Source organism: Brassica rapa, chromosome A07 (genome assembly GCF_000309985.2).
Source record: "Brassica rapa cultivar Chiifu-401-42 chromosome A07, CAAS_Brap_v3.01, whole genome shotgun sequence".
In the NCBI taxonomy this organism is placed as follows: Eukaryota; Viridiplantae; Streptophyta; class Magnoliopsida; order Brassicales; family Brassicaceae; genus Brassica; species Brassica rapa.
The window spans coordinates 972,640-998,916 of record NC_024801.2 but is presented as its reverse complement, the minus strand read 5'-3'; the positions used below and the strand labels follow the sequence as shown (position 1 = coordinate 998,916).

The 26,277-nt window shown below is 34.4% G+C and overlaps 3 protein-coding genes and 1 long non-coding RNA gene across 10 annotated transcripts; all 4 read left to right on the top strand.

The window, feature by feature from the left end:
• Positions 1-4,882: 4,882 nt before the first annotated feature.
• LOC103849254 (nucleosome assembly protein 1;2) lies at positions 4,883-7,844 on the top strand. 4 transcript variants are annotated; one of them, XM_009126064.3, is made up of 12 exons: positions 4,883-5,123; positions 5,218-5,261; positions 5,481-5,576; positions 5,716-5,808; positions 6,059-6,146; positions 6,244-6,305; positions 6,397-6,581; positions 6,679-6,856; positions 6,945-6,988; positions 7,079-7,304; positions 7,404-7,448; positions 7,518-7,844. In XM_009126064.3, exons 1-11 carry the CDS (start codon positions 5,078-5,080, stop codon positions 7,425-7,427), a joined length of 1,086 nt encoding a protein of 361 aa, XP_009124312.1. In that variant the 5' UTR covers positions 4,883-5,077; the 3' UTR covers positions 7,428-7,448; positions 7,518-7,844. The 4 variants fall into 4 exon arrangements, with proteins under 4 accessions (XP_009124312.1, XP_009124309.1, XP_009124311.1 ...); XM_009126061.3 differs by having other exon boundaries at positions 7,079-7,313; positions 7,404-7,421; XM_009126063.3 differs by having other exon boundaries at positions 7,079-7,313.
• A 3,399-nt stretch (positions 7,845-11,243) lies between these two features.
• On the top strand, positions 11,244-14,098 carry LOC103849256. 3 transcript variants are annotated; one of them, XR_629376.3, is made up of 5 exons: positions 11,247-11,899; positions 12,113-12,548; positions 12,648-12,749; positions 12,980-13,068; positions 13,210-13,908. It is a non-coding gene; the product is annotated as an uncharacterized LOC103849256 (long non-coding RNA). The 3 variants fall into 3 exon arrangements; XR_629375.3 differs by having other exon boundaries at positions 11,244-11,899; positions 12,648-13,068; positions 13,432-14,098; XR_629374.3 differs by having other exon boundaries at positions 11,244-11,899; positions 12,648-13,068.
• Positions 14,099-17,327: 3,229 nt separating this feature from the next.
• Positions 17,328-20,615, top strand: LOC103849257 (DNA repair protein recA homolog 3, mitochondrial). Of its 2 annotated transcripts, none has more exons than XM_009126066.3 (8): positions 17,328-18,409; positions 18,543-18,600; positions 18,752-18,969; positions 19,128-19,215; positions 19,300-19,481; positions 19,573-19,719; positions 19,794-19,928; positions 20,003-20,615. In XM_009126066.3, exons 1-8 carry the CDS (start codon positions 18,353-18,355, stop codon positions 20,408-20,410), a joined length of 1,293 nt encoding a protein of 430 aa, XP_009124314.1. In that variant the 5' UTR covers positions 17,328-18,352; the 3' UTR covers positions 20,411-20,615. The 2 variants fall into 2 exon arrangements, with proteins under 2 accessions (XP_009124314.1, XP_009124315.1); XM_009126067.3 differs by having other exon boundaries at positions 17,333-18,409; positions 19,300-19,472.
• Positions 20,616-25,230: 4,615 nt separating this feature from the next.
• On the top strand, positions 25,231-25,809 carry LOC103849264. The gene has a single exon (XM_009126074.1). The coding sequence runs from the start codon at positions 25,231-25,233 to the stop codon at positions 25,807-25,809; it is 579 nt and encodes a 192-aa protein (XP_009124322.1).
• The last annotated feature ends 468 nt before the right edge of the window (positions 25,810-26,277 follow it).

The window sequence follows — 26,277 nt, the reverse complement described above, 5'->3', positions numbered from 1 at the left end:
TTATGTAATCATCTAAGAAAATATATAGATATATAAAAATATTTTTTAACTTTGAATTTTTTATTATTGTTTAAATTATGTTTTAAAGAAATAATATTTATGTTTCTAATATCAAGATTATCTGTGTAAATTGTTTTTAATGAAATCATATTATATAGAAATTTATAATTTTCATCTAAGAAAATATAGATATAAAGAAAGTATTTTATTAGTTCAAAATTATATATTATGTTATTTAAAAATATTTTTAAATGTAATATTACTATTTTGTGAACTTTCCTTTTTTATGATTACATATTATAGATACATATATTTTCGTTTTTCAATTCTTTTTTTAACTTTATAAACAATTTCCTTTTTATTATATGTGTATATTTTTCGGAGTTCTTTTAAAAGGAAACTAAATAAAATAATAAGTAATATTATTTTAAACGTAAGTTAATTCATTAAGGGTATCAGTGTAATCAACAATCGTGAGAATTAACGTGAAAGCGACACATAGGAAACAAACTTCTCAAATAATCTTATAGAGATTTAAAGCATTCTTTGTTTGTTTCAAATTAGATAAAATCTTCAATTTACAACGCATATTTTGTTTAACTTTTTATATTTTGTAACAATTCCTGTTATGAAACTTTTTAGTTATTCGCTAAAATGTGTTTAGTTTTGTAACTAATGATGTTTTCTGTTTAAACAAAAACAATTTATGAGTTCTACGTACTTTTTCCAAAACGTCAAACAATAGAAGAATACAGTTTTTGTGATTTGCTCATGTTATTTATCATTCATTTTGAAACATCAATAATGTTATAAATAAAGAACAAAAGAGAAAAATTAGTGTGTATTAATATTATTCCACTGACAATGAATCTTTTATATATGAATACAATAGTCCGGGGATCAAACAGAATTTGGTTAACAAGTAAATCTACAACAATCAATAATAAATATCACATAATAATTATAACACTTTCTTCTTCATGTTTATTATAAAAAACTATTTCATAAATATATTGTCTCGTAAAAATTCTTAATAGTAAAATCAATGGAAAACATCATGGTTAAACAACATAGGTGTGATGTGAAAATCACCGCCCTCCAATTGGGCTCCCTTGGCTCTTCCACCTCTATCTAAACGTTTAGTTACCCTATATCATCACGTTGTTTATAGAGATCAAAATCCTTAGGAAAAAATGAATCAATTTCAGTAAGACATTCAAAACACCAGTTACTATGATTAAGGTAGAACATGTGAGGAACAAAGGAGCACTATACGATTAAGATAAAACATTTTAATAAATGTAAATATATTATTTTTTATTGGGAAAATCGTATTTTAAACCATGAGAGTGTAACATTCTCGCACTTTAAACACTGAACGTTTTTGACTAGCACTTTAAACCTTGAAAGTGATATTTTTATCATAACAAACTTCCAATGAGGTTTATTTGTTTACCAAGTCAACGAAGTGACATGTATTGTTCATCTGATGATGTGTTGGTTTCTTTCTTTTTCTAAAAAAATAAAAATAAAATCAAAATACATAAAAATTTTGAAAAAACTCGAAAAAATTCGAAAATCGATTTTTTGAAAAATTCAAAAAATATAAAAATAATATTTCAAAATTAAAATTAAAATAAACATTTTTAAAAAATTAATCCAATTATAAACCAATAAATATATATAATAACTTGAATGGTGATACTAGATTCAGTTTTTTTTTGGGTTTTGAGTTTTTCTAATTTTTGATTTATTAATACTTAACTTATTAAATTTTTGTGAAACTAGAAAATATCTCTCATAGACCACTTAAAATGTTTTTGACCTTAACTAAAATACTGTAAGTTAGTTTGAAATATAATTAAGAGATAGAGAGGTATGCCTTTAGATTTTTATATGTTAGGTTTTGGTATTAGTGGAGCTTCTTAGATAAGTAACATATATTTTAGTTTCTCTAAAGTTTGATTAGTTATTTATTTAATTTCAAAGTTATTTACTATTTTTAAGAACTTCACTAATAAGTTAATTTCTTTTTAAATAAAGTTAAAATTACTAAAATAAATATCGTTTTAATAAATAATACCAATAATAGGATTAATTTAAAAAAATTAACAAGTTAAGTATTAAAATCAAAAACCAGAATCTAGAATCACCATTCAAGTTATTATATTACATATACTTATTGGTTTAAATTTGGATTAATTTTTAAAAATATTTATTTTATTTTTAATTTTGAAATGTTATTTTTTATATTTTTTTGAAATTTTAGGCTTTTTTTGAATTTTTTAGATTTTTTTCCATTTTTTATGTATTTTATTTTTTATTTAAAAGAAAAAAAAAAACCGACACGCCATCAAAATGAACAGTACATGTCACCAAATTGACTGGAAGATTTGTTATGATAAAAATATCATTTTCAAGGTTTAAAGTGCTAGTAAAAAACGTTCATTTTAAAGTACGAGACTGTGACATTCACAGGGTTTAAAATACGATTTTCCTTTTTTTATTTATAAATTCTAGTGTAATTTAAACTCTTCTTTTTACAATTGTAAAATAAACTCTTCTTTTAAAAGTAAACTCTATGAAATATCTGTTTTTTTGTATGTGATTTCTGATATATAAATTACTACAATTATATTTAAAAAGAAAACGTGGAAATTTCAGAAAGAAAAAAGAAGAAGAAAATCTCAGTTTTAAGGTATTAGATTTCGGAATCTTAAAAAAAAACTTAAAAATCTATTCTTTAGGAATCAAATTCATAAATTCATTCATTAGTATATATATATGAATACGATAGTCCGGGGATCAAACAGAATTTGGTTAACAAGTAAACTTAGTAATCAAGTAAATCTACAACAATCCATAATAAATATCACATAATAATTATAACACTTTCTTCTTCATGTTTATTATAAAAAAAATATTTCATAAATATATTGTCTCGTAAAAATTCTTACTAGTAAAATCAATGGAAAACATCATGGTTAAACAACATAGGTGTGATGTGAAAATCACCGCCCTTCAATTGGGCTCCCTTGGCTCTTCCACCTCTATCTAAACAACATAAAAGATAGGCTACGTTTGGGGTACCAGTTTAGTGACCCTATATCATCACGTTGTTTATAGAGATCAAAATCCTTGGGAAAAAATGAATCAATTTCAGTAAGACATTCAAAACACCAGTTACTATGATTAAGGTAGAACGTGTGAGGAACAAAGGAGCACTATACGATTAAGATAAATCATTTTAATAAATGTAAATATATCATTTTTTTATTGAGAAAATCGTATTTTAAACCATGAAAGTGTAACATTCTCGTACTTTAAACACTGAACGTTTTTGACTAGCACTTTAAATCTTGAAAGTGATATTTTTATCATAATAAACTTCCAATAAAATTTACTTGTTAACCAAGTCAACGAAGTGACATGTACTGTTCATTTGATGACGTGTTGGTTTCTTTCTTTTTCTAAAAAAATAAAAATAAAATAAAAATACTAGAAAATTTGAAAAAACTCGAAAAATTCGAAAATCAATTTTTTGAAAAATTCAAAAAATACAAAAATAACATTTCAAAATTAAAAATAAAATAAATATTTTAAAATTAATCCAATTATAAACCAATAAATATATATAATAACTTGAATGGTGATACTAGATTCAGTTTTTTTTTTGGGTTTTGAGTTTTTCTAATTTTTTATTTATTAATACTTAACTTATTAAATTTTTGTGAAACTAGAAAATATCTCTTAGACCACTTAAAATGTTTTTGACCTTAACTAAAATACTGTAAGTTTGTTTGAAATTTAATTAAGAGATAGAGAGGTATGCCTTTAGATTTTTATATGTTAGGTTTTGGTATTAGTGGAGCTTCTTAGATAAGTAACATATATTTTAGTTTCTCTAAAGTTTGATTAGTTATTTATTTAATTTCAAAGTTATTTACTATTTTTAAGAACTTCACTTATAAGTTAATTTCTTTTTAAACAAAGTTAAAATTACTAAAATAAATATCATTTTAATAAATAATACCAATAATAGGATTAATTTTAAAAATTTAACAAGTTAAGTATTAATAAATAAATAAAATTAAAAAAAAATCAAAAACCAAAAACCAGAATCTAGAATCACCATTCAAGTTATTATATTTATATATACTTATTGGTTTAAAATTGGATTAATTTTTAAAAATATTTATTTTATTTTTAATTTTGAAATGTTATTTTTTATATTTTTTTATTTTAGATTTGTTTTTTATTTTTTAGATTTTTTAGAGTTTTTTTGATTTTTTTAGAATTTTTTATGTATTTTAGTTTTTATTTAAAAGAAAAAAAGAAAAAACCGACACGCCATCAAAATGAACAGTACATGTCACCAAATTGACTTGAAGATTTGTTATGATAAAAATGTCATTTTCAAGGTTTAAAATGCTAATAAAAAACGTTTCGTGTTTAAAGTACGAGAATGTGACACTCACAGGGTTTAAAATACGATTTTCCCTTTTTTATTTATAAATTCTAGTGTAATTTAAACTCTTCTTTTTACAATTGTAAAATAAACTCTTCTTTTTAAAATAAACTCTACGAAATATCTGTTTTTTTGTATGTGATTTCTGATATATAAATTACTACAATTATATTTAAAAAGAAAATGTAGAAATTTCAGAAAGAAAAAAGAAGAAGAAAATCTCAGTTTTAAGGTATTAGATTTCGGAATCTTCAAAAAAAAATTTAAAAATCTATTCTTTAGGAATCAAATTCATAAATTCATTCATTACGTACTTTCTTGGTGCGTTACAGAACCAAACAATACTTTACCTTTAATTTTCAAATAAATCAAAATGAGGAAACAAATATCAAAAATGAAGGAAAGGAAAAGATATTGCCGCGTAGGGTGGGTCTTATAAAGTGCCCCAGCTATTTCTGTCAGCTTATTTCATATCTAAATAATAACGGCCCCTTTTTCTCTTTTTATTTAATTTAATCTCTCTGGGCTGTCATAAGAGTAGGGTTTTAAGGGGTCTTTCACTCTTATCCTCCGTTTCCTCCGCCAGATTCTCCTCTTCCTTGCGAGAAGATGAGCAACGACAAAGACAACTTGAACATGTCCGCTCTCACCGCCGGTATGTCTCTCTCTCTTTCTCTATAGAACGACGTCGGATTCTATTTGTTTTCATGTGGATTTATTTTAAAATGCTTATGTTTTTGCTTTATTAGCTCTTAACGAGGAGGATCGAGCAGGCCTTGTTAATGCTCTCAAGGTGAGTTCTTTTTTTGGGTTTACTGTTGGGATTTGTTCTCTCTGCATCTTTACTTTGAAAGTTTGTAACTTACAGTTGCTATATATGTGCTTTTTACTGTTTTTTGAGAGAACAACTTGATCTCTGCATCTTGATTGGTTTAGAGCAACTTGATCATTTCAAGATAAAGGATTGTCTCTGCATCTTGATTTGATTGTTTTTTTTTGTGTTTGTTTGCAGGATAAGTTGCAGAATTTGGCTGGACAACACTCGGATGTCCTTGAGAACTTGACTCCGGCAGTCAGGAAGCGTGTTGAGGTTCTAAGAGAGATTCAAGTGAGTTAACCTTCCAGCTACATCACTATAGACCTTTTTTAATTTGTGATCTTGGATTTTGCATTTAGTTTGAATTAGTTGGCCCCCTGATGAAATTTTATCTGATTCTTTCTTCTTCTTTTTTTTGGCTACATTGCAGAACCAACATGATGAAATTGAAGCAAAGTTCTTCGAAGAGAGGGCAGCTCTAGAAGCTAAGTATCAAAAGTTGTATCAGCCTTTCTACACCAAGGTATGCAAAAAATGATCTTTGATTCTTTCATCACATGAAATCTCGACTAAGAAACGTTTGATATGACTTCTCTCAGTTGGTACTTAGTGTACTTTCTTTGATCAATAATAATGATTATACTCGAATATTCATGCTTTTCTGCTTTCCCGACATTATTAGAATAAGAGTAATAAAAGTTCAATAAGACTTCTCTCTCTCTTGTATGATTTATAATGGTTATATGTTTTTCCAACGTGATGATCATATTCAGCGATGTGAGATTGTGACCGGTGTGGTTGAAGTTGAAGGTTTACCTGAGGAAGTGAAAACAGAACAAGGAGCAGATAAAGCTGCTCAAGGTTTGTTATCAGTAGTTACTTAGACTAAACTATTGTTTTGTTTTTTTTTAGCTTCCAATTATAGTGAAATCATCTGTTTTTTTTTTACTCTCTGCAGAGAAAGGAGTACCTGATTTCTGGCTTATCGCACTGAAGAACAACGAAATTACCGCTGAGGAGGTTCGTTTATTTGGATACTATAATTCTTTTTATGAAGAGTCTACTCTCTTAGTCTTGCTGTTTTTTTTATTTTTGTTTGGCATGATTGTAGATAACTGAGCGAGATGAAGGTGCTCTCAAATATCTTAAGGACATCAAGTGGAACAGGGTCGAAGAACCAAAAGGGTTCAAGCTCGAGTTTTTCTTTGATGAGAACCCTTACTTCAAGAACACTGTCTTGACCAAGACATATCACATGATTGATGAAGATGAGCCTATCCTCGAGAAGGCCATTGGGTATAGTCCTTTGCTCTCTATCTATATATTTGCTTCTTCTTTTTTTGTTTCTAAAAGGCAACGAAGTCTTATTGATGGTTAAACTAATATTGTACAGGACGGAGATTGAGTGGTATCCTGGAAAATGTTTGACTCAGAAGATCCTGAAAAAGAAGCCAAAGAAGGGATCCAAAAACACAAAGCCGATCACTAAGACTGAGGACTGTGAGAGTTTCTTCAACTTCTTCAGTCCACCTCAAGTTCCCGAGGACGAAGCTGATCTTGATGATGACATGGTATGGCCATCCACAAAAGCTGTTTTAGTTTTGGACTCAGTGCTTCAGAATGCTTTAAATGCTAATCTGATAATTTATTCGTGCACAGGCTGATGAACTCCAAGGCCAAATGGAGCATGATTATGATATTGGGTATGTACCTTGTTATATCTCATCTTCAGTTCTATTTGCTTCTTAAATTACTTTTTAGGATCTGAATCTGTCCACTGTTTTATCATGTAGATCAACCATTAAAGAGAAAATCATTTCCCATGCTGTGTCATGGTTCACTGGTGAAGCTGTTGATCCAGATGACCTTGAGATGGACGAGGACGATGATGATGAGATTGATGAAGATGATGAGGAGGACGAGGACGATGATGAGGACGATGATGAGGACGAGGATGATGACGATGAGGAAGACGACGAGGATGAAGAGGCAGAGCTAGGAAAGAGGAGGAGAAAGAAGGTACTATGGGTACAACGTTTTTAACTTCCTGTTTCTCTTTAATATAAAACTGAAAACGTTGGAAACTGATCTTGGTGGTTTCTTGTTGTTTTGTTGCAGTCATCAGCTGGGCAAAAGGTTTAACAATCACTCAAATCTCAGACCGTATGATCTCTTTCTTGTTGAATATTTAAGGGATGTTGATAAACCTGAGGCTTTTTTCTCTGTGAACAGAAGTCTGGAAGAAGTCAAGTTGCTGAAGGTCAACAAGGTGAGAGGCCCGCGGAGTGTAAGCAGCAGTGAGTAATGATGAAGAAGAAGAAAGAAAGAAGAGTCAGTCTGGTCTTTGTGTTTTCTTAATTTGAAGAGTCATGGTCCGTCGGTTTATATGATATAAATCAAGTTTTGGGTGGTGGTTTGCTAGAAAAAAAATTGTTCTCTGGTTTGGGTTTTGGTTGCGTCTGATTTTTCATTTGTAATGTGTTCTTCATGAACTGGTTTGAGCAATAGCATTTTGTTGTTGGTCAAATTTCAACAATTTATATTTATGAGTTTCCAACATTTTAAAAAATAATACATACTAATAAACAAATTGGAAATATACAGTAAAATTTCTAAATTAAAAATGGGTCAATTTGCCAAAGTGACCTAAAGCTTTATTTTGAATACAAAAAAAAAATATTATAAATTTAATCAAATGCAAAAATAATTAATAAATCTAGTTAAATTACAATCAGATTCTTATGATCAAACAAAAATAATTTGGGCTCTTATGATCAAACAAAAAAAATTGTATTCACTTTGATGATTACTTCACAATATATAATCTTAAAAATAATTGATAAAATATATACAAAAATATTGTGACGGAGAATAAATTGAAATCAGATAATATAAATAATTCTAAATGATAGAAAATTTTATTTATTAAAATTGAATTGTTTTCAACATAGATGAGTGAGTGAATGCAATGTTAATGTTAGATTTTAGAATCTTATTTTTAAAATTTTTAATTTGACTTAAATATGTTTAGTTTTGTGTATTTTAAACATTTTATAAGTTGATATCAATTTTAATGAAAATTTTGTCCTTATTTAGTTAGTTATTTGATTTTAGGGTTTAGGTCATGTTTTGGAAATTTTCCGATGAATTAGAATATTTTTTGGGAAGTTTTCGAAAACGACAAGTAATTTAAAGTTTAGAAGACTTGTTGGAAAAAATTCTAATGTAATTTATGTTAAAAGACTTTCTAAAAAGTCTTCCAAACCAAACCGAATCTTCAATGATTTGTCTTTGGTAGTCTTTTAGGAAGATGTTTTTAAGTAAGTGAATCTTCTATGCACAAAGTTGAGGATGCCAATGTGTGTACTTGTTTGTTTAGTTTAGATTATGCATTGTCCGTTACTTGTTCTCGCCGAAAACCAAAAATCTATATTATAATGAGGGAGTTTCTTCACTCTGAAGGCTGTCCATGTAGGCAAGCGTGTGGGACCCACTAAAAAAACTGTGTATTGGATATTTGGACTATATTAACGAGACTTTCTCAAACTGTACCATTCAAATAACTGAAAACAGAAATGTCTTTGGTCTTTAAGACTTGTAAGCCGTGGGTAATAAATCTTTGTTTTTGTCAAGACATGTGTAAGCTGTGGATAAAAATCTTTGTAAGCCGTGGGTAAGGAATCTGTTTTCAGTTATAGTCTTTTGTCTTAAGACTGAGCCGCATGCTCTTATTTGCCATCCCCTAACGCCCTTCTTTATACATGCACCACCAACCCATATTCTCGGTCCATTAGGGGATGACATAATAAGTTTCTTTTAGAGGCAGCAATGGACAATGTTTTCAGTTATAGTCCTTGTCTTAGGACTTTCTCAAACTGTACCATTCAAATAACTGAAAACAGAAAAGTCTTTGGTCTTTAAGACTTGTAAGCCGTGGGTAATAAATCTTTGTCTTTGTCAAGACATGTGTAAGCCGTGGGTAAAAATCTTTGTAAGCTGTGGGTAAGAAATCTGTTTTCAGTTATAGTCTTTTGTCTTAAGACTTAGCCGCATGCTCTTATATGCCATCTCCTAACGCCCTTCTTTATACATGCACCACCAACCCATATTCTCGGTCCATTAGGGGATGACATAAGTTTCTTTTAGAGGCAGCAAGAGACAATGTTTTCAGTTAAAGTCCTTGTCTTAGGACTTTCTTAAACTTTACCATTCATATAACTGAAAACATAAAAGTCTTTGGTCTTTAAGACTTGTAAGCCGTGGGTAATAAATCTTTGTCTTTGTCAAGACATGTGTAAGCCGTGGGTAAAAATCTTTGTAAGCCGTAGGTAAGGAATCTGTTTTCAGTTATAGTCTTTTGTCTTAAGACTGAGCCGCATGCTCTTATTTGTCATCCCCTAACGCCCTTCTTTATACATGCACCACCAACCCATATTCTCGGTCCATTAGGGGATGACATAAGTTTCTTTTAGAGGCAGCAAGAGACAATGTTTTCAGTTATAGTCCTTGTCTTAGGACTTTCTCAAACTGTACCATTCATATAACTGAAAACAGAAAAGTCTTTGATCTTTAAAACTTGTATGCCGTGGGTAATAAATATTTGTCTTTGTCAAGACATGTGTAAGCCGTGGGTAAAAATCTTTGTAAGCCGTGGGTAAGGAATCTGTTTTCAGTTATAGTCTTTTGTCTTAAGACTGAGACGCATGCTCTTATTTTCCATCCCCTAACGCCCTTCTTTATACATGCACCACCAACCCATATTCTCGGTCCATTAGGGGATGGCATAAGTTTCTTTTAGAGGCAGCAAGGGACAATGTTTTCAGTTATAGTCCTTGTCTTAGGACTTTCTCAAACTGTACCATTCAAATAACTGAAAACATAAAAGTCTTTGGTCTTTAAGACTTGTAAGCCGTGGGTAATAAATCTTTGTCTTTGTCTAAGACATGTGTAAGCCGTGGGTAATAAATCTTTGTAAGTCGTGGGTAAGGAATCTGTTTTCAGTTATAGTCTTTTGTCTTAAGACTGAGCCGCATGCTCTTATTTGCCATCCCCTAACGCCCTTCTTTATACATGCACCACCAACCCATATTCTCGGTCCATTAGGGGATGGCATAAGTTTCTTTTAGAGGCAGCAAGGGACAATGTTTTCAGTTATAGTCCTTGTCTTAGGACTTTCTCAAACTGTACCATTCAAATAACTGAAAACAAAAAAGTCTTTGGTCTTTAAGACTTGTAAGCCGTGGGTAATAAATCTTTGTCTTTGTCTAAGATATGTGTAAGCCGTGGGTAATAAATCTTTGTAAGCCGTGGGTAAGGAATCTGTTTTCATTTATAGTCTTTTGTCTTAAGACTGAGCCGCATGCTCTTATTTGCCATCCCCTAACGCCCTTCTTTATACATGCACCACCAACCCATATTCTCGGTCCATTAGGGGATGACATAAGTTTCTTTTAGAGGCAGCAAGGGACAATGTTTTCAGTTATAGTCCTTGTCTTAGGACTTTCTCAAACTGTACCATTCAAATAACTGAAAACAGAAAAGTCTTTGGTCTTTAAGACTTGTAAGCCGTGGGTAATAAATCTTTGTCTTTGTCAAGACATGTGTAAGCCGTGGGTAAAAATCTTTGTAAGCCGTGGGTAAGGAATCTGTTTTCAGTTATAGTCTTTTGTCTTAAGCCTGAGCCGCATGCTCTTATTTGCCATCCCCTAACGCCCTTCTTTATACATGCACCACCAACCCATATTCTCGGTCCATTAGGGGATGAAATAAGTTTCTTTTAGAGGCAGCAAGAGACAGTGTTTTCAGTTATAGTCCTTGTCTTAGAACTTTCTCAAACTGTACCATTCAAATAACTGAAAACAGAAAAGTCTTTGGTCTTTAAGACTTGTAAGCCGTGGGTAATAAATCTTTGTCTTTGTCTAAGACATGTGTAAGTCGTGGGTAATAAATCTTTGTAAGCCCGTGGGTAAGGAATCTGTTTTCAGTTATAGTCTTTTGTATTAAGACTGAGCCGCATGCTCTTATTTGCCATCCCCTAACGCCCTTCTTTATACATGCACCACCAACCTATATTCTCGGTCCATTAGGGGATGACATAAGTTTCTTTTAGAGGCAGCAAGGGACAATGTTTTCAGTTATAGTCCTTGTCTTAGGTTTTGCTAAATGGGCTTCTTTACGAAAATAAAAAAGAACTGGCCCTAGGGTTTCCATCGCTTCAGTCTTATCTGAGAAAGAGAGCGTGATCCTTTGGGTTTCCACAAACAATTGGAAGAGCGATCATCAGAAGAAGACAAAGAAGACGAGAGCGCCAAAGCTTCGTCGGGGCCTTCTAATCTGATGCTCGGCATTAACTATAAGAAGACAAGCTCACTCGATCTCTAACGTCCTCTCCGCAACTACATTGCTTTCACTTAGTCCGAGCGCCCAAGCTCAGCTTCTAGAAGACGATCTAGAAACCCTAATGAACTTCCCCTCTGATATAGAACGTGTTAGCGATCCTCTCCCTCCGCCCGAAGAGACCTTCACATCTCTTATTACAAAACTCTCTGCCTTTTAGAGACACCATTCCCAATCTCCCCCGAGAAGCATAACGTCAACGCTGTCTCTTTCCAATGGTATGATACCTTCAAGCAAAAGCAAAAAGCCACTTAGCAGAACATTTATTTTGAGAAAGCAAGTTTAATTTTTTTTAATGTATTTTAGTTTTACTGGAACAAAAATATTGAGAGATGAAAAACATTTGACTTTGGTTTAGATACTGAGACATTAGATAAGACTTTTGCAAAACCAACACTTGGTTCAGCCTTTTGATGATTGGTTAAATGCAGGCAACAGAGGAGGTGATGGGTTTTTATCAGAGGAAGAGATAAGGGATTGCAATAATGAAATGCTTGAGACCGATGATATGCAGCAGCTGCTGAGACTCTTTAGCATAAGTGGTGGTGGTAGTGGTGGCCCGCAAACTCCAATGAACATGGGGGAAGATGGGTTTGGGTTCCACTCTTTTGGTCAGTCTTCTTCAATGGGTTTGGGTTCCACTAGCTTTTTCATGTGTTATCTTTATCTATGTCTTTATACTAGATGTTTGAGGTGTTTTAGTCCGGTTGTGGGTATAACCAAACTGCAGTAGCAGAGAATTTCTTAGATTTCCAGTGGAAGACTACACATGAGGTTACTATGCTTGATCAACAAATGTTACTGTGGAAGAGAATTTTGCAGAGGTTGAGCTTTGTTTGCTGCTCTTCATGGGTGCGGTATTGAGAGGTAATGTCTTACCTTCTGGTTCTTTGTTCAAAGATGACTTTCCATAACTGTTTCAGATAACAATATTGTCCCTGTCTCCATCAATATTTGCATTCACAGAAGAACCATACTCTTCTTTCAAAAAAGATTTCCGAACATCCAAGTTCAGGAGTGCTCTCTTTTATAGATGAGACCAGTTTCCTCTTCTCAACAATCTAAAAGGTAACAAGATATAAAAATTGAGAGAATCTTAAATATGTATGTCTTATATGATTCAATACTTCTAAGCCTAAAACTACTCAAGATCAGCTTCCAAAACAAATTAAAATAGAAATAATCTTCAAGTTCACTCAGATTCTTGTACAATCACCATGTTTTCATCCTTACTTTACCTAATATTTTTTATTTGCTTCCATTTGATATATTTACATCTTTACCTTTGATTTCCTTAGTAATCAGCCTTGGCAAGGCCTTTCGTACAGGTACCAAAAATCTGAATTATGGCAAGATCAGTGCAATGATAAGGCTTACACATGTTGAGGTACTAGCTACTGATTTGTTTAGAGTTGTATTGAGAAACTTGTGTAGAATTAGCCAAAGATGTTGTTTTAAATTAAGGTAGTAGAAGAGTCTCTAACCAAAGAAATTTGTGCATATATATAATCTTCTTCTCCATTGGCAGGTTCACTTTAAATTATTTCCACCTGAGTTCACATCATACTTTTTATGTGTACTACAATTGCAGTTTGAAGACGAACAATATTATCCATAACTATATAGGCTTTTCAAGGATCTTTTTGTTTGACGGTTGTGAGAAATCTATATTTTTGTAACTTTTCATGTAGATTATGCTCGAAGATTCTTTCATTTAAAATAAAACAATTGTTTCCTTTTATATTTGCAGGTTATTAGTTGCATGGGTTTGATTGAAAAGAACCTGAAGTTTCATATATATTAAGAGTTTTATTTCATTTAATCTTCAAGAAAATTTCATCGCGATCATCTTTATATTCCAATAGTTAGTCTTAAACCAGCTTTGAATCCTTATGTGCCATATGGGGAGAGACTAGATAAACGTACAAGTAAACTTATAATTGTATCACCCGCATATGCAATAACTATTAGCATATATTGTGCCAATAGTTAGTTAATTTTATTTCTTGGACTTTATTGTATGCAAATAAAGTGTTGGCCATTTAGTCCACCGTAAACGTTTGTCTCAGTTTAGCTTTTGGCGATAAGTCAATCCTTTAATGTTTTTCAAATTAATTATGATTGGTATCCAAAGCATAGTTCATCACAATTTTACAATACAAATTTTCGAAAATCAGTGACCACAACAAAAGAAAAAATCACAAACACGACTTACATACATTCATTAGATAGAATAACATCTATGTCCATGACCGAACCCGCGCTTGCGGGGGGTTCCACTCCTAGTTAGTATAATAATTTAACTTTCTTACAAAAAAAAAGTATGAACTCCATCTCATATTTAAGAGGAGACATCCAATTGTTCTTTTAGTAATTTCTGTGAAAAACTAAAAATTAGTATAATAAACTTTTTCACATAAAAAAAGGTAGGCACTTAAATTTAGGGCCTGACTGGTTCAACCGCAGCGGTTGCGGTTGCGAGAGTTTGCGGATGCGGGTGGTTGCGGTTTCTAGCGGTTTTAAGAGATTTGTACGACTGGTTCTGCGGTTAAAAATTGGTGCGTTTGCGGGATACTTATGACTGGTTAACTACCAAGTGCAGCAGCGGTTAAATAATAAATTAACAATATTTACATTTTATACAATTATAAAAATATCAAAAATAATAATATTATAATAAATATAAAAGTTATATTTAGAAAGTTATAGTTTAATTTTTTTAAAAATATAGAAATTTTTTTTGTTTTAAAGTTTTATAATATTAATTAAAATATAATAGATATATTTTAGCATTTTTATAATTCCAATTTAATTTTTTCATTGAATAATTTTATTTTTGTATTTATATTGTTTTGGAAAAAAAGAAATTTTTTTTATCCTCCCGCAACCGCCCGCAACCGCAAACGCTAGCTGGAACCAGCTTTTGAATTTATGAGGTTCAGAGCGATTTGGAGCGGTTTGGAGCGGTTTGAGCGATTGTTGCAAAACGCCAACAACCGCTACCAACCGCAAAAGCTGCGTTTGCGGGTGGTAGCGGGAAAACCAGTCATACCCTTAAGAGGAGCCATGCAAGTCTAAAATTTTTTAATTATTTCAAAAAGTCAATTGACGAGAGTAGGATAACCCGGGCGGTTAGACCAAAGAACTACTAACACCAATTGACAATCATATGAATGGATTTGCATCTTTATATATTAAACTATATTTTGATGATAACCGATGTGGGATTCTGTTATTATTTTTAGCCCACTTTTGCCTTTGGGCCTCGGTATTAAACGGAACAAGATAGGCCGTGGCCGTCCAATGTTGTTTGTGAACCCAACTAATTCAACAGCCTTTCTAACAAGGAGGCATATATTCTCTGAACCAGGTAAGGTACATTTTTGCTTTATTATCAGATCTCGCCTGTACAAAGAGGTTGCCTTGAAGTGTCTCCAGAAGCCCATGCTTGATAGTCTTTCGAGAGCTGAAAACGAGCAAAAGGGCATGTCAAGATTACTGCAGGGAGGATATGTCAGGAACCACAGTCTTTCTTGTTGCATTTTCTTCCCTGAGTTAGAATCAGATTTAGCATTTACACATTTAAAGTCTAAGATAATATTTCTCCTAATAATAAAGATAACATTTTCAATGTGTAATCCCAATTATTGGGCTTCTCTTTGTTGGCTTTGTAAAATTTCCATGGTTTGGTTGGATTGTATGAATGAAAAAGTTGACAACAAAAAAAAAACATAAAGATTGCTTTTAACTAGAAACTATGGTAAAAAAAGAAACTATGGTAACCATGTTCATTTTCTGAAATCCGGTTAAGATTTTGATCATCATCTTCCGTTGTCATTTATCCTAAGTAACAACCTTTGTTGTAAGATTGATTCTAATTTATAAATCCTGATGTTTTAATATGAACTAGACTTTGATCCGCGCGTCTGTGCGGGTGCATATTTTGAAAAATATGTTGATATTTGTTTTTCATGTAATTATTAGAGTTTGGCAAAATGAATCCGAGGAACATAACCAATATCGATCCGAAAATATAGTACCAAACCCGAACATAAATTGATTAAATATTCGAATTATTCAAAATTTTGTTATTTAGAGAATCAAATATGATCCGAACCGAACTATTCGGGTACCCGAATTTATCTAAAAAAATATTTATATACTTATATATATTAATTATTTTTAGATTTAGTGTATATAAAACATCAAGAATGATACTTTTAAATTGGTTTAAATACTTGAAAAATATATATAGATAGTCAAAAGTAAATATCTGAAATAGTTAAAGTAAACTCAAATCACCAAAAATACTTAAAATAATTATTGATTCTGTATCCAAAATTTTGAATCGAGCCAATTGATATGTTAAGCTTAGGTATTCTGACATATGTTATTCAAATTTATAGGTAATATATTATTTTATTTATAGATTTTGAGAAATTTAAAATATATAATGATTTAAAACTTTAAAAATAGTTTAAACGGGTTATCCAAACCCGAACCAAATCCACAAAGATCTGAATCAAACTCAAACCAAAATTTAGAAAAATCCTAATATGGCTAACACCTTTGACTCCGAAAACCCGAAACGCAAACCGATCAGAACCAAACCCGTATGGGTACCCGAAAGCTCATCCCTACTCATTATTATATATTGTATATTGTCATCATATAATTAATTGTATTTTATACGTACCATCATATAATTAATGTATTTTATACGTACCATCATATAAATAATTACATATATTATATTTTTAAAACTTAATATGAAATATAAAAACCGTAATTTGAGTTGGTTATTCAAATTGGGCTTTGTATTTTATTTTTCTTATATATATTGACGACATTTTTCTATAATGGTTATTGAAAAATAGTTTAGTAAAAATCTATTTTTGAATGTATATTTTTGAATCAATTTTTGATATAAATCAACTTTGAATTATTATTTTGATTTGAAATATGTATATAAAGTTTAAATTTTGTTTTATGGCTAGTTTAGAAAAAAAAGTTTTAGGCAATTAGATTGACCTATTTTCGTATATTTTAAAACTGGCTCACTCTTATAATATGATGGACTTTCAATTTTTCTTAATAACATAAGTCCGTTACTTTTTTTCTTAATACTACTATCCTTGTTTTCAAAAAAAATTTTTTTTTTTTTAAAAGACTGTGATCCATGTTTCCAAACACTCCAAATTTTTTTAATAGTCTTATTCAAGTCTCCAAACACTCCAATTTTGTACTTGAGTTTAAATAATAACTAGAACTTGATCCACGCTCCCGCGCGGGTGCTTGATTTAATTTCTGTTTAACATAAAATCATAAACCACTGGTTTGATAATAAAAAATTCATACATATAGAGTAGAATATATTATTTTATTTTATAATATAGATGTTTGATAATATTTTTATTTATTTATACATAATATTATATTATTTTTTATAACTTAATGCAATTTGATGTAAATGTACTATTCATATATTGACCTGTTGTTTTTTGTGAATTTATTTTCAAATGAAAAAAACATACCTAAAATTTTAATTTTTGCATTAGTTTTCTATGAATTATTTTTAATTTTATGATATTTTGTTTTTAAAAAAATTGAACTCTCGAATTTTTTTTATTTGATTAAACTAAATAAAGTAATACTATATTTAAAATTATTTTGTATAATATATTATATATTTCAGTTTGTGTGTTTTTATTTTCACTATAAAGAAACAACAACCATTGTAATTAATTAATTTAAATTGATATAAATGTAGTGACAAAATCTGTAAATAAAAAAATACAAAAGGCGATATGCCATTCATTATAAATGCAATAACCAAATGTGTAAATAAAAGAAAGTAATTAATCTGCTATCTATGTTTAATTAATCTGCTATCCATGTTTAATTAATCTCCTATTTATGTTTCCAAACAATTCTCATTTATTTTTTTATCCTTGTTTTCAAACAGTACTAAAGGTATTTCAGTTTTAATAATATATATATATATATATATATGTGTGTGTTGTTTTATTTCATCACACACTCTAGGAGTTTACTTTCATGCGGCATATACAGAAATAATAATTTTAAATATAATATTTTTATTTTAAATAAAATTTTAGTTTACATTTAGATATTATTATTTTATATTTTAACTTCACCTGTTGAAAAATATAAAATCATAAATGTATTTTTTCAGTCTATTTATAAATAGAAAAAATATATTATTGTGATTTAAGAAAAATGGTACGTATCACAATTATATTGATGTTATGTTATTTTTTGAGATTGAATATAGTGATGGACATGCAAATGTTTTTTCACAATAGTAATGTTTAGGGGATTAAAACAATTTGGGCCGGTAACTGGTCCGGTAATAATATTAAACTGAGACTACTTAAACCGATCAATTTAATTTATCGGTTATGATAAACCAAGGAGTAATAAATCGGGTTTATACTTCCGTTGGGAAAACAGAGGACAAAAACCTCCTCTCGCTTTGAAACGAGAGAGAACCTAAAACCCTAAAAGGTGCTCGCTTTTCTCTGCTTCTATAGTTGGAAACAACAGTGTTCGCATGAGTCCTCCTCTCTTCTGGGCAGCTTCGAATTCGCCATAGTATTCGAAATACTCTGTTTACCTCTACTTTGAAAAAGAAGAATCTTTACTTAGCAATGGCTGGGATTCTCCGAAACGCGTCTTTACTGAGACGCTCTCTCTTCTCCTCTGAGGTATTCATCTTCTTTCCCACTTGGGTTTTGCGAGAGAAATTAAACACTCTGTTTGCTTAATTGGGTCTCAAATGTTGTATCTTTGTTGTCAAAGTCTGCTTATTGATTTTAATGGGTAATTGTTTTGAGTAAGGTGTTTACTAGAGCTGTGGTTGGCACATCGTCTCAGCATCGAGGTTTTGCTGCCAAAGGTTAGCTAAAGCTTTTACCTTTGTGTCTATTAAATTGATTTACTTGAAGTGTTTGATGGTTTTTGATAAAGCTATATCCTTTTTACTTTTCTGATTGCTTGGCTCACTGTCCTTCTTACAGTCAAGGCATTGTTTTTGTTTCTTTTTGAAGCTAAGAAGAAGTCTAAGTCTGATGGAAATGCATCGTCTGAGGAAGGTATGTCGAAGAAGGAGATTGCTCTTCAGCAAGCACTTGATCAGATAACTAGCTCGTTTGGCAAAGGCTCCATCATGTGGCTCGGTCGTGCTGTTTCTCCCAGAGATGTCCCCGTTTACTCTACCGGGTCTTTTGCCCTCGATGTAGCACTAGGAGTTGGTGGCCTTCCTAAGGTATGATATTACTCTTTCCTCTAGAATATGTCTTCTTGTTATTTAGATTGGTTCATTTAGTGGTACATAGATTGATTGGTCTGTGTATCCTTTGAAGAGTCCTGGACTCTCAGGTCTAGGTAGCTTCTTATTGTTATGCTTATGTACACTCAATATAGGGACGTGTTGTGGAGATATATGGTCCTGAAGCATCTGGGAAAACAACACTTGCTCTTCATGTTATTGCTGAAGCACAGAAACAAGGAGGTTGTTGCATTTTTCATTTAACTCTTCTGCTATGTTCGTTACAGAACCGTATTGTATTCTAACAAATGATTCTTTGCTGTACAGGAACCTGTGTATTTGTAGATGCGGAGCATGCTCTTGACTCGTCACTTGCTAAGGCAATTGGTGTAAACACAGAGAATCTGCTTCTATCACAGCCTGATTGTGGTGAACAGGCCCTTAGTCTTGTAGACACTTTAATCCGAAGCGGTTCGGTTGATGTGATTGTTGTTGACAGTGTAAGTAAGGTGAATTCATTTAGGGTAGCTAATGGATGATGATTATGGTCCCGGCTCTATAGATCTCTCCTCACGGTTTCTTGTGATTTTGTTTCTACAGGTGGCTGCTCTTGTACCTAAAGGAGAACTTGAGGGAGAGATGGGTGATGCTCATATGGCTATGCAAGCCAGATTGATGAGCCAAGCTTTGCGTAAACTAAGCCACTCTTTGTCGTTGTCCCAAACACTTCTCATCTTTATAAACCAGGTATTTAACTTGTGTAACTGAGATTTGTAGGTAAGTTGTACCTCTTATGCGAATGTATCTTGTTTTCTGTTCAGGTGAGAGCAAAGCTTTCTACATTCGGAGGATTTGGAGGTCCAACAGAAGTAACATGTGGTGGGAATGCCCTGAAGTTTTATGCTTCTATGCGTCTGAATATCAGGCGAGTGGGACTTGTCAAGAAAGGCGAAGATGTAAGTATCCAAATATGAAATACCTACCTTACTGCATCTGCTTGTGTTTTGAAACTGTATACTTGTGTGTGCAGACAATAGGAAGTCAAGTTGCTGTGAAGATAGTGAAGAACAAACTGGCACCACCGTTTAGAACAGCGCAGTTTGAGCTTGAGTTTGGGAAAGGAATCTGCAAGGTCACGGAGATAATCGAGCTTAGCATTAAGCACAAGTTCATTGCCAAAAACGGAACGTTCTACAATGTAAACGGGAAGAACTACCATGGGAAAGAGGCGTTGAAGAAGTTTCTGAGACTTAATGAACCTGTTCAAGAAGAGCTCATGACCAAGCTCAAAGAGAAGCTTATCGTTGATGAAGCTGCAGATAAGGAGTCTGAATCTGAGGAAGAAGAAGATTCTGGTCGAGTTTTGGTTTCTTCTGAGAGCACAGATGATGAAGCACCAGCTCCGGTTGCTGCTGCTGCTGCAGTAGTTGAATCATGATCAGTCACCTCCGGTTAAGGATAATATTCTACTTTTGGTTTAGTTTTTTTTGGTTTAATGTGGATTGGGTTCGGTTTCACTCTCCCCGTGTAATTTAGTGTGAGCTAATCTTTTTTATCTGATGTGACATGAATTAGATCTTGTACTTCGATTAAGATGTGCAACCGATATAAAGCACATAAAGATTAAACAATCAATCTAAGGCGTCATGATAATCAGAAGACAAGTGAAGGTCACAACTTGGCTTTTTAGAAGGGTGAAACGCACCGTTTTGAGTTTTCTCTCTAGTGAGCGATTCTGAGGCGATTTGGAGCTAGGGTTTTGAAGATGGATTCAGCTGCGCCGCTGGGTTCTCCTGTCTCTCCGACGAGGGATAAGATGGTTACGGAGGTTCGCGACGAGGGTTCTACGGTGGGGAAGTCAGATCTACCTACCATTCCGAAGCTTGGGCTGAGTTGGGTGTCTGCTGCCCAAGACAAAAAGGTGTTGAAGAAGTTCAATGTTGAGATCACTAACAGAGATGGTCTTCATTCGGTGGTGATTCCGGAGGAGGCTCTAGCGAATCAAACTCCTTTGTGGGAGGACTTTGTCGTCGGAAAGTTTCTGGACATCTCCCCCCACATTGCTAAGGTCCATATGGTTTTAAACAAGATTTGGAAGTATGGGGAGGTTGCTGCGAAGGTGGAAGTGTACGAAGTAAATGCGACAACTATGAGGTTCAGGGTTCCAAATCCAAAAGCTAGGGAGAAGATCCTGAGGAAAGGTATGTGGAGTATCGCAGGTGTACCAATGGTGGTGACAAAGTGGACTCCGAGGGCGGAGGAAGAAAAGCAGGAAGAGGAGTCCATTCCAATGTGGGTTCATTTCCGTAGGGTTCCGCTTCATATGTTCTCCTGGGAAGGTCTCGGGTTCATTACGAGTGCAGTGGGCTTCCCGGTAAAGTTACATCCAGAGACGTTAGCTTGCTCTAACTTTGAAGAAGCAAAAGTCTTTGCTAAGGTTGATGTCTCTAAGGCCCTCCCCAAAGTCATCAACTTTACAAAGAACGGGAAAGAGTTTGAGGTGGACTTTCAGTTTCCCTGGCTCCCTGCCAGATGCAAGTTATGCGACAAGTGGGGACACATGGAGGAGGTCTGTAAGATGAAAGAGAAGGAGAAAGTCAGTGGGAAAGGGTTGAGCACTGACTTAGAAAAGGTGGTTGAAGGTGATCTAGTTTCAACTAAGCAGCTGGAGAGTTCGAAAGAGGAATTTGCTCAGATAAGTAAAGTGGGGATAGTTGAGAAGAGTTTGGAAGCTGATACACAAAAAGAAGAGAACCCAGCGGGGGAGAAGGTAGTTGTTACTTCAGATGAGACAAGTAGCTGGGCGTTAGTCTCACCTGCGAAAATGGGAAGGTCTCCGGCTAAGGATCAGACAGAGGTTCTTCACATTTCAGCTTCAAAATTTGCAGTCTTGAGTGTTGAAGAAGAACGGGAGGATGGGGAAATATCACATGAAAGCCACCAGTGTGATAATGAAGAGGCTCACTTATCCAAGGAGAGTACGGATGTGGGAAGCGAGGCAGTCGATGAGGGTATCACTATTGCTAAGGTAGTTGAGGAGCAGTCAAGTATGGTTCAAGAGGTAGATGAACAAAGTGAACCAAGTACAACAAGGGGGTCCAGAAGGAAGAAAGCTAAGTCACAGAATGCAAATTCGGTGACTATGAGCACCAGGTCTTCCCTCCGTCATTAATATGTCGAGCTTCTTTTGGAATGTGCGCGGATTCAACAAAGTTGAAACATTCCGTGATGAAAGAGTGGCTCAGCAATAAGGATATGAAGTTTGGTTGTATTTTGGAAACAAGAGTAAAGGAAGGAAAGGCAGGAAGGATTTTGGGTTCGGTGTTTAAGGATTGGTCTTCGATGACCAACTACGAGCACAGTCAGAGAGGTAGAATTTGGTTGCTGTGGAGAGACACTGTTCGGTTGACTCCAGTGTACAAAACTGATCAGCTGATCACTGTCTCTGTCTCTTTGGAAAATGAGGAAAAGTTTTTCTCTACATTTGTCTATGCTAGTAATGAGGTGGAAGGCAGGAAGGCAGGAAGCAGCTGTGGGAAGATCTATGTCACCATCATGACTCTCCTCTATTTCAAAACAAAGCGTGGTTGATTATGGGGGATTTCAACGAGATACTTGAAATGGGAGAGCACTCGGGGGGTGATAGTCTGCTTCGAGTTCCGAATGGTATGAGGGATTTTCAGAGGATGGCTCTCCACTGTCGTCTCTCAGATATGGAGTATCAGGGGCCTTTATTCACCTGGTGTAATAAAAGAGAAGAAGGATTGATCTGTAAGAAGCTTGATAGTGTCCTTATAAACGATGTGGCAATGGTTAAGTTTGCGAATGCATATTCAGTGTTTGCACCTGGCGGTTGCTCTGACCACATGCGGTGTCAGATTCACATCCTTCAGGGTGTGGAGAAGATCAGACGACCGTTTAAATATGTAAATGCTTTAGGACGGTTGCCAAGCTTTCTACCTATGGTGAAGGAGTACTGGGAGTCGACGGACGTGCTCTTCCATTCTACTTCAGCTATGTACCGGTTTTCTAAGAAGCTTAAAAATCTAAAGCCAATGATCAGGGAACTTGGTAGAGAAAAGCTGGGGAATCTATCTAAACGCGCTTCTGAAGCGTATAGCACCCTTTGCGAGAAGCAGCAAAACACACTTGCCAACCCAAATACGGCGGCGATGAATGAGGAAGCTACTGCTTATGAGAAGTGGCTCCATGTGGCAGAGTTAGAAGAGGACTTTCTAAAGCAGAAATCGAAGCTCCATTGGTTAGATGTGGGAGACCAAAACAACAACACTTTCCACAATTCGATCAAGACAAGACAAGCTCAAAACACCTTGAGGGAGGTTAAATGTCAGGATGGAAGGATAGTAAACACTCACCAGGAGATTAAGGTTGAGGCAGAGAGCTTCTTCTCAGATGTTCTAAATAAAGTTCCAAGCCGGTTCCAAGCTGCTTCGGTGGAGGAGCTGAGGGAGCTAATTGAGTTTCAGTGTACCTCTGTTGACTGTAGTTTGTTGGAAGCTGAGGTCTCGGCAGAGGATATAAGGAAGGTGTTATTCTCTATGCCGTCAAATAAATCTCCAGGACCGGATGGATTTCCTGTGGAATTCTACAAAACAACATGGCCGGTGGTAGCTCATGACTTCACCATCGCGGTCCAATCTGTCTTCCGTCTGGGGTTTCTACCGAAAGGAGTAAACTCAACAATTCTGGCTTTGGTTCCCAAGAAGAATGATGCAACGGAGATGAGAGACTACAGACCTATTGCGTGTTGCAATGTGCTGTACAAGGTTGTATCGAAGATTCTTGCAAATCGTCTGAAGTTACTCTTACCAAGGATCATAGCTGAGAACCAATCCGCTTTCGTAAAAGGAAGACTGCTGATGAAAAATGTCTTGTTAGCTTCAGAATTGGTCAAGGACTACCACAAAGAATCTGTTTCTCCCCGGTGTGCTATGAAAATAGACATCTCTAAGGCGTTTGATTCGGTCCAGTGGCAATTTATTATCAACGGGTTACTGACTATGGGATTTCCGGAGAGGTTCATACATTGGATAAAACTTTGTATCACCACCCCCTCCTTCTCGGTTCAAGTACAAGGCGAACTGGCGGGTTATTTCCAAAGCAGTAGGGGTCTGAGACAAGGCTGCTCCCTCTCCCCCTATCTGTTTGTTCTCTGTATAAACGTCCTGTCCCTGAAAATGGACAAAGCAATGAGAGAGGGAAAATTCAGTCCTCATCCTCGGTGTCAGTCCCTACAGCTTACTCATCTGTGTTTTGCGGATGACTTGATTGTGTTTGTTGAAGGTACAAAATGTTCGGTAGAGGGGGCTCTTACAGTGTTTGATGAATTTGAATTGTGGTAAAGACTCTCTATCAGTTTAGAGAAATCGACAATCTTCATGGCAGGAGTATCAGTGGTTGAAAGATGCAGGATTTTGACGAACTTTCCCTTCGCAATGGGAGAACTTCCAGTCAGATATTTGGGGCTTCCCCTGCTAACGCAAGCTATGAGAGGTCGAGACTACTTGCCTCTCCTAGAAAAGATCAGAGGTCGTATATGTACTTGGCAAGCAGATTTCTTTCCTATGCAGGGAGACTGCAGCTGATCCAGTCTATGCTAGTGAGTATAATTAACTTCTGGTCAGCGGTCTTTCGCCTACCAAGTCAATGCATAAGGGAAATTGAGCAACTCTGTTCAGCTTTCCTCTGGTCAGGCCCGACACTAAAGACCTCGGGTGCAAAGGTGGCATGGGTGGAGGTCAGTAAACCAAAAAACGAGGGAGGACTGGGGATTAGATCTTTAAAAGAAGTTAATTTCGTCTATGGGTTGAAGCTTATTTGGAGGATGCTAGTTGGTGGCTCGCTGTGGGGCAAATGGGTTCAAACGAACCTTCTCAAAAGGAAAAGCTTCTGGGAAGTTAAGGAAAGTTCACAGATTGGCTCTTGGATTTTCAGGAAAATGCTTAAGATGCGGTGTTGCTAAGACATTCTATATGAAAGCAGTGGGGGAATGGGAGACATACTTCTTTTTGGTATGACAAGTGGACTGAGTTGGGAGTGATGTCGGATCTTCTCGGAGACAGAGGGGTTATGGATCTGGGTATCAGGCGAGAAGCCACAGTGGAGGAAGTTCTCTGCAATAACAGAAGGAGAAAACGACATAGAAGAGTTTTGTTGAATGATATTGAGAAAGAATTGGAAATAATCAAAGCAAAGCAGAGAGCAGATGTGAAGGACGTCGATCTGTGAAGAGGGAACATGGGATTCAAGCACAAATTCTCCACTCATGTGACTTGGCAGCTAACAAGACTACCAGGGACTCAATGCACTTGGAGCAGGGGTATCTGGTTCTCTCAGGCAAATCCCAAATTTGCTTTCATGGCTTGGTTAGCGCTGCGGGATAGGCTTTCCACCATGGATCGAGTTTCGAACTGGAGTCAAGGGGTGGACACGGCCTGTGTACTTTGCAAAAATGCTACTGAAACAAAGAAGCACATTTTCTTTGAGTTCAGCTTCTCCTCACATATTTGGAAAACTATCACCAAAGGAATACTGCTCAACACTTACTCTACTAGTTGGGATGACATTATCAGGCAGATCACAAACCAGTCTATGGAGAAGAAGAAGAGGTTTGCTCTTCGCTATGCTTTTCAGACTGCCTTGTACATGATCTGGACAGAACGCAACAAGAGGCGTCATGGTGAACAGCCTCTCCCATTACTGGTCTTGGCAAAGCTGATAGATAAAGCTATCAGGAACAAGCTCAGTTTGGTGCAGTCCAAAGGAGTAAGGGGGTTGGAAGGTATGCTGCAGTACTGGTTTGTCACAAGGACGTAAATAGGATTCTGGCTAATGGCTAGGTTTTAGGAGTTTTGAAGCATAGGTTGCTGTAAAGAAAGGGTTTGGAAATAGGAGTAGAAGTCTATTTAGATAAAGTATCACTTGATGTAAAAAGGTTATTTTTTGATGAATAAAATTTAACATTCATTCAAAAAAAAGAAAAAAGAAGGGTCACAACTTCTTATAGCTGCAATGATTTTTTTAGTATAATCCAAGGTTCAGGACAATACTTCTATGCAACAATTACAGTGGTGATATTAGGCTTGACGGTTCGGGTTAGAATTGGGTCCGGATTCTTCGGATCTTAGAGGTTGAATTTATTTGTAAAATCTTGGATCGGGTTCTCTTCCTTTTGAATTGGTTCGGTTCCAAAAAGTTTACACGTATAAATACCTCAAAAAATAGTTTAGTTCGGTCAGTTTTTTTTATCCAAAATTAGTCGAAATTTATCTAAAATTTTATAAA

Excerpts from the sequence above, each read along its gene's own strand:
- LOC103849254 (XM_009126061.3), top strand. The coding sequence starts at position 5,078 with ATGAGCAACGACAAAGACAACTTGAACATGTCCGCTCTCACCGCCG. Across the intron at positions 6,306-6,396 it reads ACGAAATTACCGCTGAGGAG|ATAACTGAGCGAGATGAAGG; the intron begins GTTCGTTTATTT and ends GCATGATTGTAG. Across the intron at positions 6,582-6,678 it reads ATCCTCGAGAAGGCCATTGG|GACGGAGATTGAGTGGTATC; the intron begins GTATAGTCCTTT and ends AATATTGTACAG.
- LOC103849264 (XM_009126074.1), top strand. The coding sequence starts at position 25,231 with ATGGGATTCAAGCACAAATTCTCCACTCATGTGACTTGGCAGCTAACA.
- LOC103849257 (XM_009126066.3), top strand. The coding sequence starts at position 18,353 with ATGGCTGGGATTCTCCGAAACGCGTCTTTACTGAGACGCTCTCTCTTC. Across the intron at positions 18,410-18,542 it reads GCTCTCTCTTCTCCTCTGAG|GTGTTTACTAGAGCTGTGGT; the intron begins GTATTCATCTTC and ends GTTTTGAGTAAG. Across the intron at positions 18,970-19,127 it reads GAGTTGGTGGCCTTCCTAAG|GGACGTGTTGTGGAGATATA; the intron begins GTATGATATTAC and ends CACTCAATATAG.